The following is a 17,391-nucleotide window of genomic DNA, read 5'->3' as shown; positions in this document are numbered from 1 at the left end:
GTGTTAAAGTTAAAAGTAAATTATTCTGTTATATTTCTCTGTTGCTTCTCAATACCTTCTTATATGTTACTGTTTTCAGAACATTTTGCAAAGGTAACTTATTCTCTTGATTACACAGGTGTGCACAAGGTATAGAATTTACATGGTAACTGTATATCTTTTCATAATCATAAGTTCAACAGCCAGATCCAAACCAGCCAAAGCCAGAAGGAGCTCAGATGTTGGCAATGCGTGGGGAACAGTTGGGTGTGGTTACAAACTGGCCGCCCTCCCTGGAAGCCGCCTTGCAGCGATGGGGGACCATCTCACCAAAAGCTCCTTGCCTAACCACTATGGACACCAATGGAAAACCACTCTATATTCTCACTTATGGTGAGCACCCTTTGAGCTATGTGTGCTTTCATATATCCTGTACAGTGTGTGTAGTAAATGCCTTGTAGTGAAAAAAGCCTTGTAATGATGCACCTGTTCCATTTGTGAGTAGGGTAAGACAAGTCCAAAGCTGTTCATGTCTGAGTATGGGTCACTGAGGTGTTACAGTATGATTTATTTCAAACAGAGGAAAAGAGCAGAGTAGAGACACCCATGGAATAACAGATTATAAATCAAAAACACCTTTTAAATAGAAATGTGTCCTAGGTCAGATTTTCCTGAAGATTAATGTCCAAATTCATTGCCCTTGGATATCGCCCAGGCTTTGTTCTGCAAAAGCCTAACTTTGGTCTACAAAATTCATCAGCTTCCTGAAGAAGTTAATAGGATTTTTTCCCTTGTTTTACTGACATTGTAGTAAGTGTGATTTGAATTATTTCTCCTGATGGGTTAGTTGTACAACTAGCAAATGGACCCCCTTGAAATAGATTTGCCCGGATATATTTTAGTGTGACCTTTGGTATGTAGTTCAATGTGTACTGCCTGACAATGTATTGCAACCGGGAAAGGCCAAATAAAAATAAGCATAAGGATATCTCTGACAAATAACTCCCATATTGCTTCTAATTTTGAGATGTTCAGGGGACATTTGGGAGATGTTCAAAGGAATTATTATGAATAACTGTCAGACTTTGAAAGTGAGATGGAGCATTTCCATATGCTATTGATATGGATATAAAAAAATATTTTGCTTTTTTTTTTTTTTTAACCTTCTCAGGGACTTGGAGTTCTGTGCAGAGAATGTTGTTACATGCTGTGATATAGAGGTCTGTCTGTCTTGTTCAGTGCTGAACATTCATCTCCATTCAGGAGTCAGACTCAGTGATGGTCTCCAGCCAAAAAGTCATCTGCTGCAATTTTGGCACTGCAAATATAGTTAAAGGCTTTTAAAGCATAAGAGAACCTTTGCAACTGAGGGTCATGCATGAAACATTTTCCCTTCAGGTACTTCAGAGTTAAGAAGTGACTTAATTTCAGGGGCAAACATACGATTCGCCATTGATGAATGTTTTTCTTCCTTAAGGACATTTACTTAAAACTAGGGAAGAATTTTAAAGTTTGCAATTACGTGTTTGCAGAAGTCATGTCATCTACTGAATGCCCTAACTAAATTGGATAGGAAAGGAAATGAAGCTGTTACTGAGAATCAGACCATTTTTGTGAATTTGGGATTCTGTCCAGTGAGTCTGAGCATATGTCCTGCTTTCCCTGAGGCTGTAGGGTGAGCAAATCAACCCGAGGAACATTATCTGCATGGCTCATGGAGCCACCTAGCCTGCTCCTCTGTTCTGAAATAACTCTTTCCTCTTCTGCATTGTCTGAATCTTGAGAAACGTAGGACTAAAATTCATGTTTTTGCATCTTTCATTTGGCAGTACTTTGGGATGTGGTTTTCCTGTTGCCTTTCAGTAGTTTCCTGAGGTCAGAAAAAATCAGTTCTTTTTTCCTTTTTTTGTCTTCTTTTTATAGATAAAAGAAATTACAAACCACAACATTTCATAGATTTGCTGAATTCTTCTCTGTTAGGTGCCTTTCATTAATTTCCCTTTTTGATGGGAAATATTAATTCACTATGCTGTAGTAGTTTCCTTAAATGAAAACTGCTTTGGAAATGTCATTAACAATACAGCCACCTGCCATTTCACTGGTGACTTTATGAATGATTTTGCTGTAGCTAATCCACCTTCTGTGCCTGCAATATTTTTTAGCAATTGCAGGCATGGCAGTTTTTAACTTGAAAATTAATAGACGTTAAGCCTCGAAATCATTAAAGACACTCCTACTCATGACTTTTTATCCTTGTGCATAATTCCACTGGCCCTGGTAGTAATAAACTTTTGAAGGATGAGCTTAGCCACAATCTTACCACATGGTATTAATGTGATACTCAATTTCCTCATGTGCTTGCTATGATCAGGTGAATAAAATTTTAACTGTGAACCCTGATGATTTTCAGTAGTCTGTAGTTTATACTCCACAGGTATTTTCAAGTTTTTTGTCAATTTTAAGAAATATCATTACCAGAAATTTTCATATATTTCACAAATATTCATGAATTTTATGAGTAATTCTAATTTTCCAATGTTTTGGTTTTTGAGATGTTGTCATCACTTGCACCTCCTCTTGAATATTTTACCTGTATTTACTATTTTTGCTTCAGTCTCTTCTCATACCCTCTTGTCTTCATGGAAATCCTCTTCCTTTATCCTCCAGCTTTCCAGTTAAGAGGAGGATTCTCTCTGATGTCTTTTGATGCCATTCTCAGTAACTTCTCCAGTTTTTTGTCCCTGCATGGGTGAATTGCAGGTTTGCCTGCTTATTCCACACCTTTTTCCACCTTTCCAAGATGATTTCCAGGAGTGTCTCTGTAGCTATCATCTAGATCATCTTGAGCAGGAGTTCTAATGCCCTTAACACCAATCATATTTACCTCCTCTTTTCTGGATTGTTGTCAATAATACTGCCTTCCCATCCATCTCTTGGGCTCTAACTAGAGTGCCATACACAGCCCAGACATTTGTTTCTTTCTTCATTTTACAGCCATTCTGTGTCCAAATCTTGCAGGTTATTTTAGGAGGAAATGTTTTCAAATTGAGGCCTTTTGCTGCATCTGCATGGTGAACTCTCATCCCATCTGTGACCTTGGTCTTGATTCTTACATCTGGCTCTCTTCTGGCCCTGAAAAATGTACTACTGGCCTCTTGCATCTATCCAGGACGCTTTCCTGTTTGCCCTTGGTGGCCTTGTATGCTGAAAAGGAGCTCTGAGAGTCTACAAAACTCTGCTTCTCCAAAGTCTTCCTCACAACTCCTTCGCTGTCCTTTCCAGAGACACCTTGGGGGGCTCAGACCAGAGGCCAGGCTGTGCTCTGCAGTGGCAGGCAGTGGTGGATCAGTGTTGGAGGGACCACCTGGTGTGAGACACTGGAATGGATTTCTCCCCCTAAGGTTACTGACGTGGATGTGTTAGTGTGGCTTTGGGTGGTGACTGCTCTAGGTTGTGAAGGGCTTCTAGGCTAAAAGGAGAACCAGTTTAAAGAAGTTGCACTTCCAGCTGTTGCTTAAAATCATTGCTGCCCTCCCATTTCTTGGCAGGAGTTCATCAAATTTTAGTGCCTTATATCTCCTGTGTATTTTTCAGCACATTTTTGAGCTTCTTTTCTTCATAGCATGTCAGGACTGTTTTTTTCCACGTGAATTAGATAGAATAAATGTATAACTGCACTTGCAGACTTGATCCTTTTTTTTAAGCAAGTGTTTGAAGCAGTTTTCCTCAGTTCTTGAAGTTCTTCTCAGTGCCCCAGTTGTAATCTTTATTTAATGTACTTAAAATTCTTAAATTCTTTCTAGTGAATGAAACACTACTTATTTCTCAAATATTTTGTTCCTCTGGGAACTCGTTTAAGTGGAGAACATCTTAAGTTATTCTCAATCCCTTTATAAATCAAATCACTGAATAGGCATAAATTGAAATGTCTGAGATGTGGGAAGGAAATATGTCTTTATCAGGTTCTATGAGAGTCTGAACTCTGACTAAAAAAGTAATATGTACTTTGAGGAAAAGGAAGACAATTTCTGGATCAGACAGAGTTAATCAGAGTAGTGAGGCATCTGGTTTTGGTATTAACAATGAAGTGCTTAGTGATTTCTTAGAGGAGAAATGTGAATAAAGGACAATTAAATCCTATATAGTTCTTATGATATCAGAGCTACTTTTCTAACTTAAAATGATTAGTCTAAGGAGAACCAGAAAGACTGGGGAAAGACTAAAGGGTTGAAAGTAATTTATCAATAAACAAGTTTTGAGCCTTCTTTTTGTAACCATTGTTAAAAACAACAAAATCAGTACCAGTTAAATTTGTCTGATTCAAAGAATCTAATTTCCTTTATCTAACACTATCTGTAATCAGATTTTTAAAACCATTTTCAATAGCTCTGATGTAGTGTTGCCCACATCAGAGGCCACTAGTGACAGCAAGGCTCATAAAAAAGAGCAGATGTGACTCTCTGGGCAGAGGACTCTTTCTTCCATTTGGATTCTGTGGAGAAGGAAATGCTTGGCAAATGGCATTTTTTTGCAAATGAATTGCTGATTTTAAAAATAACTTTAAAGCAACTGTAAACATTTTGGAGCCAAAGTGATTCTGACTCAGCAGAGGTGATGTTGCTCATACTGGACATATCCTGGCATATCTTAAAGGTAGCAACAGGGCAAAAATAGCCAACCCAAGCCATTCTACACCTGGTGTGCAACGTGTACCCTTTCCTGATCTTTCTGTGGGAATGTCCTAGACCAGGAATTTCAGAATTAGCAACAGGAGAGACTGATTCAATATGCTTCTGACCAAGTAGCTGCATAATCAAACTGTCCTTACCTCTGAAATAACTCAAGACTCACAGAAGTATGAATAGTCATGGTTTAAATCCCCAGAGAGATATAAATCCCCAGAGAGATATAATAATTGTTCAATATTTTAAATCTTTATTTCTTTAATAAAAGGACTGAAAATTGCTGTATTATATGATTCAGACTTCAATATCAAGCACTGTAATAGCAAGGTTGCCTCTATTCTGAGTATGTCTGGAATCCTTCATTCTCTGCAACAGAACATTTTTGTTCCTTTTCTTTGGATCTTTTTATCCCAAAAACCAACAACTTCATTTTCTGTTTAGGCTGGATGTAAAGAGTTCATGAAGAAAGGATTACCAGAGTAATACAGCTGTGACCATTATTTTGCAAAGTAAAAAAACACCTCCTTTACCTGCATAACATTAGGAAATTTGCCATTTACACTAGATTTAATAAATGCTCTTGTTTCTATGTAATACATGGAATGTTGTACTGTGGTATTGAGAAAATGAATATTTGACAAAATTATTTACAGTTAAACTTTGGCAGTCTCACAGTTGCTGAGCATGGAGATTGGTAAGCAACCACTGGTTTGGCTTTGTTGAGTTAGTGCTGTGTGGTTCTGAAGAGTGTCCTGAAGATGATCAGGAAGTTCGTTGTGGTTTGTTTTCTGAGTTTTCTCCCTGATACAGCTTTTCTATTAAAACCTTCTTTACATTCAACACAGACATTTAGTTCTTTTATAGATTTAGAAAGGAAGAGGAAGGGGATTTACCTCAGTGTCATGTGGAAAACACCTAATTTTTGTTAACAGATCCTTTTTTATATGTTTTTTAACACCTTGTGTTTTCCTTTACCTTCATAATGTGTTGCTTAACCAGATGGGACTGGGTATTCTCTACCTCTGCTTGCTAAATTTTATTGCCATCTGAGTAGACTTTAGAAAAAGAAGATGACTGAATACAAAATATATTGTTGCTGATGTAGAGTTTACACTGCTCAACTAAATCAAAGCCCCAGTGGCAGGAGAAAAAGGACCAGCTCCACATGGGTGCTAACAGTGTTTGTCACAGCTGCCAGAAGGCGAGATGCTGTTTTCCATCCTGTCCTGCCGAGCATTTCTGCACATGTGATGTCTGCCAGATATGGCTCAGATTCAGAGGCAGAGTGGTGTTTGCTGTTACTCACTGGACAGTGGGAGCTCTCCTCAGTTTGCAAGTGTGTGAAGAACCTGAAAGGCCTCCCTGCAGAAGCATGCTGCTAGGGCATGAGAGTCTGGCAGCAGCACTCTGGCAAAGTGACAGAAGTGAAAATCTTTAGAAGAAGATTTATTTCAGTAAATAAGCAATTATAAGTTAGGCAATCATAGATGGACAGAAAAGCTCTGTTTCTTACCATATTGTGGAGTTATACAAGATTTTGGAAGGCAGCACCACAATTAGCAGCTCAGTGGGAGGTAGGAACAAGGTAATAAATTGTAGTGGTAACAAGGTGTGCATCAACTGCCTGTTGTTGGGGTTTTGTTTTCCAAAATTAGCTAGGGGAGCTCTACCAGTCTGCTTTGTATGGGAAATAGTTTTGTGACCTGAAAACTGAGGGGTAATTCGTGTTCTTAAACATCTAGTGCCCTGTGTTACCCACAATATGTGTGTGTGACTGGCAGTCCCAGCAGTGGGTCTGCTGAGCCTGGGCCACTTCCAGAGGGAACTCTTGTGCCTTAAACACCGCTGGACCCTTTTGCAGATGACATACCAATCCTTCATTTTTTAAATGCAATAAAGTAGCTGTTAATGTCTGTCTAGTGAGATCAGGGCCTGACAGGCACAAATCCTGCGCTGGTGTGGTGAGTAGGAATGTTGTTTGGAAGGACCCTGCTGCAGTGGGGATGGGGACAAGAATGTCAGGAGCAGGAGGGCTCACAGGGTCTGGTGTTTAGGGCAGGGAAGCAGCAGTGCAGCTCCAGGCTCCAGCACCTGGCTCTGCTGCAGAAGGGCTGAGAGCAGCTCCCTGCGGCAGCGACATGGCTGGGAAAGAAGAGCTCTGGCACCGAGTTGGGACACAGGCTGCTCCACTCACTGCCAAATGAAGCTGTTGCTTGAGTTTCCTGCATCCTTCCCCCTGTCTTCAAGCCAGCTCAGAAGATTGATGGCAGTGTGTTTATCCAAGGAGGGCTGGTGCTACACTGAACTCGGGCTGAGGACAATGGGACGTATCCCTGGTGGCCACAAACAGATTTCCTCTGGAGCCCGTGTAACGAAGCGATTTATCCCGCACAGGGATGGGCCCTGAGCCCCATCTCAGAGCCAGACCCTTGGATGGAGCACAGCTGGGCTCCTCACCAGGCCTCCCACTCCCACAGCACAGATGTGGCACTGTGTGGAGGTCATGACAAGGTCACAGCATCGGGATTTGTGGGAGAGGTTTTAGCAATCAGCTTTTTCCCAGCAATGTCTAATCTCTCAAATTTGCAAAGGAAGAGTTGCTCTGAATTGCAGCCCAGGCAGAACCAAGGAAGGAAACACTTCAAAGATTTCCTTCTTTATAACATCCTCCAGTTCTCAGAGCTGTTATCCTGCAGACGTGGAGTCCTTTGTGTTTCTCTTGGTGTCAGGTCAGGGAAGGCAAACAGCCAAGGTGACAAAACAAACCCACGGTTCAGTCCACATCTGCTCAGGAATTTATGCCCCATCTAGAAGCCACTGATCTGGCCTTTATTGTCCATACATTCCTAGCTCCAGCTTCTGGGTTATTGCTCCTTTTGTGGCCCTTTTTAAATTTACTTTTTTGGAACACAGCTATATACCCTGCTAGAGAAATTACAGTCTTCCTGTTGAACAATTGAGTTCAGGATCTGCCTGGACTTTTCTCTGCTTGTTCACGAGGGTGCCTGGGGGTCTTTGCCTGCCCCTGGCAGCCCACACTGGAGCAGAGTTGCAGCAGCTGAGGGCAGGCAGAGCCTGGAAGGGTTGGAGTGGCATTATAGAGCTTGTAATGTCTTTGTGTTCCAGCCCCTCCCCAGCTGAATGCAAGCAAGCTGCTTCACTCCAGTTTTCCAGAGTTTCATACTCAGAGGCACGTGTGTGCCTCAGGTACTTAATACAGGTTGGTATCATACCAGTAAATAGAGAAGGAAAGGGCTTTAGTAACAAAAAATTTGAGTCTTTTCTGGGCACAGTGTTCAAAGTGTATTCAAACAGACAGGTGAGCAATTAGGAAGGCAGCCTTATATTATCTGTGTCTTAGAAGTTTAAACTTATTTAAAACTTCACTAGAAAGTATACCTTTAATTTTCCTAGTCTTTGTGAGAACTTAGTTTTCGGCATTTATCCAGGACTCTTAAGTGGAGAGGATTGTACTGCATACCTGGGTTCCTCTGGAAGAATGCACTGAAATACTGTAACGTGAATAGCCCTTAGATTTTCAAGAAAATATTTGATGGCACATTTGATAGATGAAAAATTAGTGTGAATATGTCACAAATGTAAATTTACAACTTTTAACAGATTTAATCTTTATAGCTCAGACATAATTTTCAGAGCAGCTCCTTCAATGTCCATTTCAAGTTTAAAAGTGTTTTGTGTAAAGATGGTTCTCTTTTCAATTCAGAACTTTTGCCGGGCTTTTGATTTCCATTCTCCACTATTCTGTATCATTCCTAATTGCTCTTTTAAGTTTGTTGCCAGTAAGGCTTTAAAGTTGAAAAGCTTTAGGAAAAAGAATATTTGCTTTCTTAAGGTATCTTTTTTTTTTTTTTTTTTTTATCCTACTCACTTATAAAGTTCAAATGTTGACTGTAGCAGCAGGGATGATTTCAAAGACTGACTTTCCATCAAATGCAGGTAGTTCTGTCATAGTTCTGTGAGAGTTAATCCTGCAGGGATACTCCTGTATCTGTGCTGAATTTCCAGTGAAACAGAATTGTGTTCTTTTCTGAGCAGCACGACAGTTCAACATGCAAATATTGGAGTAATTTTAATTAAAGACTTTGGAAAGCATAATTTGGTGATACAATATTACTGTTTTCATAAGAAATAATTGCATTTCGTACTTTCTCCATAACAAGCAGCAGTGACCCTTCCAATTTTCTTTAAGTGGGATAAAACGAAAATCTGACCTTTTCATCATACTTAATATTTACATTGGATTTGCACTTAAAATGATTCAGTAGTATTGCATTTTATAACCAGGATGTGGAGGAACTTATTATAGCAACTGCTTGGCTTAGTTATAAATAGAAATACTGCATGTTTGGGGGCCTGAACTGCTGAACTCCATAGGTAATCCGTTGTCAGAACCTATTATCCTTTCAGTTATTGGTGGGCATGAATTAAAGATTTGTTACTGTCAGACTGAATAGTGCTTGAAGACAGTACCTGGGGGCCAGCCAAGCACAAGGGCTGTTAAACTTGGTGTTGTTCACATGGAAATAACAAGGTCCCTAAACAAAGGGCATCTGGAAGAGCAAAGATGCTGATCACTTGAAGGATTATTGGAAGGCCTGTTACCTGGGCAAAAAGAGGTCTTGGTGAGATAATTCTTCTTTATTGAATATTGGGGTGGGGGCTTGATAAGGATTAGCTAAGAGTGGTGCTGAAAAGGTGAAGCAAGGGAGAAGAGAGACAGTAAGGAAATTTACAGTAAGTAAATTTCACCTGGGGCAAGTGAAATGAATCAGAATAGGGAGGGTATGGGAGCAGGGGAGAAGGAAAAGCTAAGTTAAATGGAAGGCTCAGGGTTAAAAATGAAACAGGCATATGGATGTACTAAGGTTCAGAGGGTCCCTGCTGCTTCAGTGTGCCCCTTTTGCTGCGGGATGTTTTGTTGGAGTTTTCTTTTCTTTGTCTCTGCTTCTGGGGACTCTTTTCCTTTTTCCTTGGTGAGAGAATTGCTGTGGTGAAACCTGAGCATCATCCTCGAGGTCAGTTTGTGCTGAAATGTGCCATGTCCAACTTGCTACAGCTAAGGTGTTAGGGTGTTGTCTGGACTTGGTGATGTACCAGCCCCTTCTAACAGTTAATTTCAGAGTCAAGATCCAGTTTTCTCCAAAGTAAAAAACTTTTGCCATAAAGAAAACTATTCTCACTTTTCTTTTTGTTTTTAAAGTGCTGCTGTCTTGAAAAAAGAAGTTCAAAGAAAACTTCTGATAAGTATTTAAGTGTTTCCACTAGTCCCAGTAGTGGTGTTATATTTAGTTGGAAAACTAATATAAATGTTCCTACTGTGTGTTTTTGACTTCTCAGGTATTCTTTCTCTTTAATAATATTGTAAAGCATAATAATTTTTATATTAATTTTGAAAATTTTGTGTTAATAGGCAAACTTTGGACCAGAAGTATGAAGGTGGCTTACAATATACTACATAAATTAGGCACAAAACAAGAACCAATGGTACGACCTGGAGACAGGGTGAGTATCTCAATGATTATTTGTAATAGTTGAAATCTGGTATTAACAAAGAGAGAATGAGGTATTTGGGGTGCTCAGATTAAATTAATAAAGTGAAATAATGGAGTATGGGACAGGGTGCTGAAATCTGCTGTTTCCTCCCTAAGACTGATCATTCAGACAGATGTTTTGAATTGCATAATAAATAACCTGAGCTGATGCCCCCTGAACTTGAAGTTGTGGCAACATCAACAATAAACATTCCCATGGAAAGTGATTTTTGGACATTGAAGAACAGTCTGTTTAGCAAAAGCTTGCTTATGGAGCCTGGAGGTGTCATGTGGATAAAAAACTTACTTACTAATGACTTTGTAGTTGTTGAGATGGTAGAAACAAGAGAAGTGTTGTGGAGGACAAAGACAAGCAAAGTCAGCACATTTTGGCAGCCAGTTGAATAAATAAATGACTCTGACTGGTAACAGAGAGAATATTTCCATTCTTGGTTCTGACTCTGATGCAGATACTGCTGGAGGCTGAATCTAAGTAGATGGATAAAGCCCACAGAGAGGAAGAGTTGCAGATGCAGCACTTGAAGATGTTAAATGAAGACAAGATCATCCTACAGTTTTGCTAACAATGTGCTTACAAACCTACTCCTTTGACTGCCAAGGCTTAGCCTGCTGCTCATTTTCTCTGCCACATTATGTATAGAAAATTCCACAGGTCCCATTCCACTTTGGATCTAAGCTGTGGAATGGATATTCCAGAACAAATTGGTCAGAAATGCAAATTTTAGTCCTGCTCTAGTGCTTAGAGTTGTGAGTGTGGGATTAAGTTTTCCCCCTCCAGCATCTGATAGCAATTCTCAAACTGTTGGTTCACTTGATCCTTGTGCCACATGTGAGAAGCATGTCTACTTGGATTACACGTCTTTGGGCTTCATAAATGAGAGCATGCATTAGTGCTTCCCAGAATCAAAAAAAGAGGAAAAACACACAAAAGTGACAGTTCTTCCTGTGTTTCTTTTTGAAATAAATCATAAAGAAATTACCTAAAGGATCTCTAGATCCTTAATCTAAATTGCTTCCTGTAGTGGCATTCAGCCAGAACTAGGATCTGAAGACTCTCTTTTACTTGACTTATAAGTGTGTCTCTAAGCAACAGCAGCAGCAGCAGCAACTTATTCAAGTGTACACATCAAAACAGTCCACTCAGAAAGCTCCAAAAGAATAAAGTTCACATATGGGCAGTGTGCATCTCTCGTTATTTACCGTGTGCTGCCAGCCCAACTTCATAGTCATATCTGCTGCAGTCACTGGCATCTTCTAAAATTAAGAAAGGATTTGTGGATAGTTCAGGCTGAAAACTGGAAGTTTAGCTAGCACAGGACAAATTGCAGCTCATCTAAAATAAGTCAGCCTAGATTAGAGTGAAACAAATGTTTGTAGCTGAGTGCTGAAAGCATATGCTTTGTGCTGTAAAAACGTCTCGCCTGGCATCCCTGTGTAATAGGAATGTGGTCATTTGAGGCAACTTCACATTGAAGATGAGGTGTTACAGCACTTCTGATGCTCTAGGCTGTGATTCTGGCTTTTACACCCCTGTTGTAATAACAAAAAAACTTTCTGGCCTCTTTGAAGGTGACTTTATTCTATGTAATGTGTGTTGTGTGACGAGGGTTAAAAGGAGTTTTAAATACTAAATGAAATACAGGCATATATTTCTGGTCTTTTCCAGGCAAAAACATATCTGGTTCCTTATTTTGATACGTATAAAATAGTTTATATTTTTCCCTTAAAAATACCTTCTGTCAATAAGCAACTCTGTTTTTCATGAGTATCTCACCTTTTAGGTTTTGTCTGAGCCAAAAATAAATGAACGCGCCTGCATCTCCTTCCCTGTTTCTGTTATTATACGTGGCAAAGTGCATTTGCCTTCTATAGGAACTTCAGAAATTTAACCTTGCATCACCTCAGACAGCTGCCTGGAAATTAATCTTGCTCTCTGAAATATCTACTAGCTAACCAGATTCTCATCTTCTAATATACATGGCATGATTTTGTTCCTTCAGCCTTATCCCTTTTTGCTTTTACACACATTATTTATTTATTTAGTACAAGTCTGTTAGTGATTAATGTTTTTTGGAGAGGAAGTTAATGCCTCATTCCCACTGGACTTCAGTGAGATTTTTTTCACCTCTGTCAGCTCCTTTTCAAAGATTCCCAGCCAAACCTTCACTGCCTTTATGTAAGCAAAGACCAATGCAAAACCCAAGAACCCTCAAAGTATATTTAGGGAACTTTCAGATGTTTGCTGGGCTCAGCAATCTCTGCCATCCCCTGCATGCACCTGACAAAATCCTGTATTTCTATTTGCTTATAGTAAGCTCTGCACAGCCATGGATTGTTTAGTGTGCAAGTGTGCAAATAATCCAGCTCTTGGATTGTTTAATGTGCAAGTAGCAATATATTTGCTCTGACTGTAAAGAATTATGAGGTTAAAATCATCAGTCTAAAAGCCTATATTTTGGACTCACTTGGACAAGGCTGGTTAGATTTCTTCTAGCTTGAAGTAGTTGATATATGGAAGGTGACTGTCTTTGAAGCCATGTGAAAATTCTGGAAACACAATCTCCAGTAACTGAACCTTGGATTATACATGGAAACATCATGATTTTACTTCTACAAAACTCCAATGGATGTTGAAAGAGTCAACACTCAAGAGCTGCTAAGTAGTTTCAGCAAATTGCAAGGTGCTGTGATGATAATAAACCCTTGTCCTGTGTGTGAGCCCAGAGGAAAGAGGTTTGGAATCATTTGCCATGCCTCTGCATGCCACTGCAGTTGGCTGTGCAGGAGTTACCAGCTGTGTTACAGCTGTTTAGGACATGAGCTGAGAATGCCCATCTGACTGAACTGAAACAAAACTGCAGAGAGGGTCCAGCCGCTGAGGTCATTCACCAGTGAGAGCAGTGCTGTTCCCTGCCCTTGCAAAGAGAGCTGTGGGCTCTCAGAAGTGGCTGGATCCTCAGCAAGGCTCTGAACCCTCCCTTCTCTTTCTCTTTGCCTGTGGGGGATCTCAGCCCTGTCCTGCCTCCAGCAGGGCCTGCAGGGGTTAAGCTGCACAGCTCAGCACCTACTGAGCATTCTTCTGGTTATCTGTGATTGGTTTTGGCATTCTTTTATCTAAATAATTCCCCAGCCCTAGTCCTGAAGCTGTTAAGTTCAGCTCTGGTTGTGACATCCAGACACAGTTCTAGACACCAGTTTTTTGTGTGCACACGGCACGCAGAACTTTACACTGGGACAACAGGACAGTCCTAAAATGAAACTCTTGTACAAGGCAAAGTGTAGTGAAACAAAACTGTGTAAATGATTGGCATAATGACATCTTAAGTCTGGATAATTTGATTTGATCACATGCACACTTCAGTTTCAGTAACTTCAAGCAAATTATTACATTAGAATCTAAAATTCTTCTAATTCCATTTACGTAGGTTATTTAAACACCAATAAAGCAATCAGTTAATTCAGAACCAGAGGAAAGATGTTGTCAATGTAGGAAACAATGCAGCATGGAAATATTTAACTACATCCTCAGTGAAAATATTCAAAAAAAGAATATTTATCAGAGTAAATTTCTTTCTGATTCCTTTTTCATCAGTCATTAGGCATTTGAATAGCTGCCTTAGATGTGCTCCAGTATCATCTCCATCTAAAAGGAAGCATGGAAACACCAATTATCATTATCTAACACCTGGGATAAAACATTTGTAACATGCATTTCTCTCTTTCAGGTAACACTGGTGTTTCCTAACAATGATCCTGCTGCTTTCATGGTGGCATTTTATGGCTGCCTGCTTGCCGAAGTTGTCCCCGTCCCTATTGAAGTGCCACTTACAAGAAAGGTGGGGAACAGAGTTTCTTCTCTATACTCCATTTTAGCACTTACATCAGAATAAATCACAACTGAACATAGCTTTTGAGTACATTATTGTGGTTAGCTAGCTCTGAATCTGAGGATGCCAAGACAATGCTGTGTGGTGAATTATATATAGTTCCTTCTTTTTTTGTGATGGAAAATCTGAAGATGTGCTTGCAGTTTCAGCAAATGCAGGTCTGCATGGAAAATGAGAGGAAAATTTTTCAAGAGAACAGCTCTGCCAGTCATAGATGGATTATCTTTGTTGCCTTTTAAAGCCTTCTGGTGTTGGCAACTGACAAAGAATCATTGGCAACAACTGCTGATTTTCCACCTGTCCCTGCAACCCAAGCTATGTTATAATGCCACTGGTGCTGTGTGTGCTACTTCAAAGCTGTTGTGGAAATGCCTTCTCCTGTGTCTGTATGTGCATGTGTATCCCAAAGCTTCTGTCACCACGGTCACCTCTGCCAAGGGTGGCACTTGAACAAATTCATTTCAGGAGTTCTTGCCACAGAACATACATTCATAGGGAAAACTGACCACTGCTAATCAAAAGCATTTCACATCCAGTGTTGGTTCAAAGATTCAACCATGTATCCCAGAGAAGTGTTAGGAGACAGAGCAGTTCCAGCTGGAAGGAGTGTCTGGGGGCAGTGTGGGGAGGGGAAATCAGTGGTGGAGGTGAACCACACCTGGGTCATTTACCTAGATTCTGCAGAACTTGCATTTTTTTTTTTGAGGATGTATGCCTTGAAGGCTGTAAATGCAGCAAAATGTATTTATTAATTATAAGGGTTGTTTTGGTCATATTCCCTTAATTTACCATGTCTGGCTGCTTCCACATACCCCTTGTATAATTGCTCTTTTATTAGCTAGCACTAATAATGCCTTACTTTAATTATTTGGTCTGGACTTGTCCACACAAAGAGTGTTCTTTAATCTTTACAAGCTTTCTTTTTGAAGTAAATTGTTTTGGAAAATGTTGACTGAAGCCATGAGATGCCAAGGAAAGGGCTGAGCAAATGTAGTGCTTTGGTCACTATTTTGGTCAATATTTTCAATATTTCAGTTGTCAAGGGCTTTTCTTTGAAATGTTCCAGTGTTAGAGTGCTTCGGAGCAGAAGCTCAAATCTTTGTTTCATGGGCAAGAACCCTGCCTTTCAAATGAAAGCCATGAAAACAAGATTGTAAGCCCTCACAAAGCCTTTGCAGTTTGGACATCTCACACAGCCAATTAACAGCTCAAAAATATCTGGAGATGCCTTCCTGAATGAACCTGCTTGAACCTTCCTCACCTCTGGGAAGCTGAGTTGATCTCAACATTTCTGCATTACCATTGCACAAGTCCCAGCCAATATCTGTGGTGGGCTTCTGCCATGGTGAAACCATACATTTAGTCTGAGGCAGTTGCATAACATGGTGCATTATTTTGATAAAAAGCAGAGATTTTATATGCACCAACAAAATAAGGCCAGCGGAATATGTACATTTTAAGATCTTACAGGGTGCTCAAATGGGTAAATCTGCTTTCATTCCATGAAAAAAATAAAGAAGCAACATGGTTTTGAGGGTTAAAAAATCTAATATGTCTTTCCCTGTTACTATTTTCTGAGGTTTAATGAGATTTTAAAGCACATAGATGGGTGTAAATTTGATTTATTTTGGAACATCTGATACCACATCCATCCAGTAAACTATAAAATCCAGCTGTCCAAGTAAATACTCTGTGTCAAATGAAGAACTTACCCTAATTTGGCTGCACCTCTTGGGTGTTTGTTTTTTTTTAAATATGTGTCTATATATGGATATATAAATATACACTTACACATGTGTATATATATATATTTATATAAAGGAATCTCTGCAGACTCAGACTGTTTATCTTTTGCCACGATGTTTAAATATCAAATTAATAACACAATAACAGAGATGTCAGTTAAAAAAGCAATATGATCTGTACTCTATAAATAAAGCTATGCAATCTCACGGCATATACTATTGCAAATATCTTTGCATTTGTTTATATGGAAAGGCAACTGGAGTGGAAACAATGAGATGAAAATCGTGTTCTGAGTAGTCCCAGAAGGAATACCTCTGCCTGGTCAAATGGCAGTGGATTGCTTCTGGCATCCGTGGGAAGATGTCATTCCTGTCATCACACAATGGCCTAGACTGTTCTTTTATGCTTTCCCATTATTTTTTCTCTTTTCTGCATGCTTCAGTACATTCTGGCAGTGGACATCTTTTTTTGGGTTGCTTTTTGGAAGACAGAGATGTGACCTAGCAAATAGACCAGCAATTATATTATGATATTATATTATATTATATTATATTATATTATATTATATTATATTATATTATATTACATTATACTGTAGGCTTACAGCATAATAAGCTGATACAGGATGAGCTATTTCGGGTAGTTATATTGGCAGCCATTTTTAATATTAAAAGTTTGTATTAGCAGCTTTAATACTGTTCTACATTTTCCTAAAGAAGAATTTTTCATTGCTCAGTGCAGAATTTTGTCCCTGGCATTTTAAAACTGAGCAGTAATGTTTGCAGCCAGGTAGACTTTTGCCTTACAGATTACTCTGCAGACATCTGTACCCACGTGGAACTAGAGGCTTTTGTTTTACCAGCACATAGATTTTGTGTGCATTCCCTTTCCTTTGCAGCATAACTGTTATTTTTTTAAGATTTTGACAGGATTTTTTCCCCACTTCATTATTAGGTGAAGGTACACCTTGCCTTGCTCTTTCCTTCTGTATCCCACCTTTATGTTGACAGAATACCCCCAGGACTTCAGGGGATGTGTGACCTGGCATCTGGGATGGATTGTCTGAACATCCAGCAACCATGCAGCATTCTCCACTTTTATTCCCAGAATGCTTCCTAGGGTTTGGCAAGGAAAGATTGGAAATTGGAATTCAAGCACCATGGTTTTGGCTCTTTAAACTTGGGACATCAGATTTAAAATTGAAAGCTGAAATCCAAAACCATCTCTTCATTTTAAAGCATCAGTCAAGGGTTCTACAGTCATTGAAACAATAGAACAAGCAGAATTTTTATTTCTTCTCCTTTCCCTGCATTAGCATTGCAATGCCCTTATCATCAACACTCCCCAAAATTGTTACAGCTCATCCCTTGGTTTACAGGCTCTGTTCTCTCATAATAGTGTCCCTCTCTCTAAATTTGCTTATGTTCCCCAAACATTAGCAAATTATGTGCCCTATACAGCATCTCTTCCTTCAGAACTGCCACTTACGTTAATCTTGTCTGAAGCTGGAGTGTTACAAAC

General features: G+C 39.5%; 1 protein-coding gene across 5 annotated transcripts in view; it reads left to right on the top strand.

Moving 5' to 3' along the window:
- Window positions 1-17,391, top strand: part of DIP2C (disco interacting protein 2 homolog C) — a 317,783-nt gene that overhangs the window by 214,062 nt on the left and 86,330 nt on the right. For all 5 annotated transcript variants that reach the window (XM_083871325.1, XM_083871324.1, XM_083871322.1 and 2 more), the window contains 3 exons: window positions 175-372; window positions 10,096-10,187; window positions 13,963-14,073. In XM_083871325.1, coding sequence (XP_083727451.1) covers window positions 175-372; window positions 10,096-10,187; window positions 13,963-14,073 — 401 coding nt within the window. The remainder of the gene's footprint in view (window positions 1-174; window positions 373-10,095; window positions 10,188-13,962; window positions 14,074-17,391) is intronic.

This window comes from Zosterops lateralis, assembly GCF_965231275.1.
Source record: "Zosterops lateralis genome assembly, chromosome: 1".
Classification (NCBI taxonomy): domain Eukaryota; kingdom Metazoa; phylum Chordata; class Aves; order Passeriformes; family Zosteropidae; genus Zosterops; species Zosterops lateralis.
Note: the sequence above shows the minus strand (reverse complement) of the source record. Positions and strands in the feature narration are given on the sequence as shown.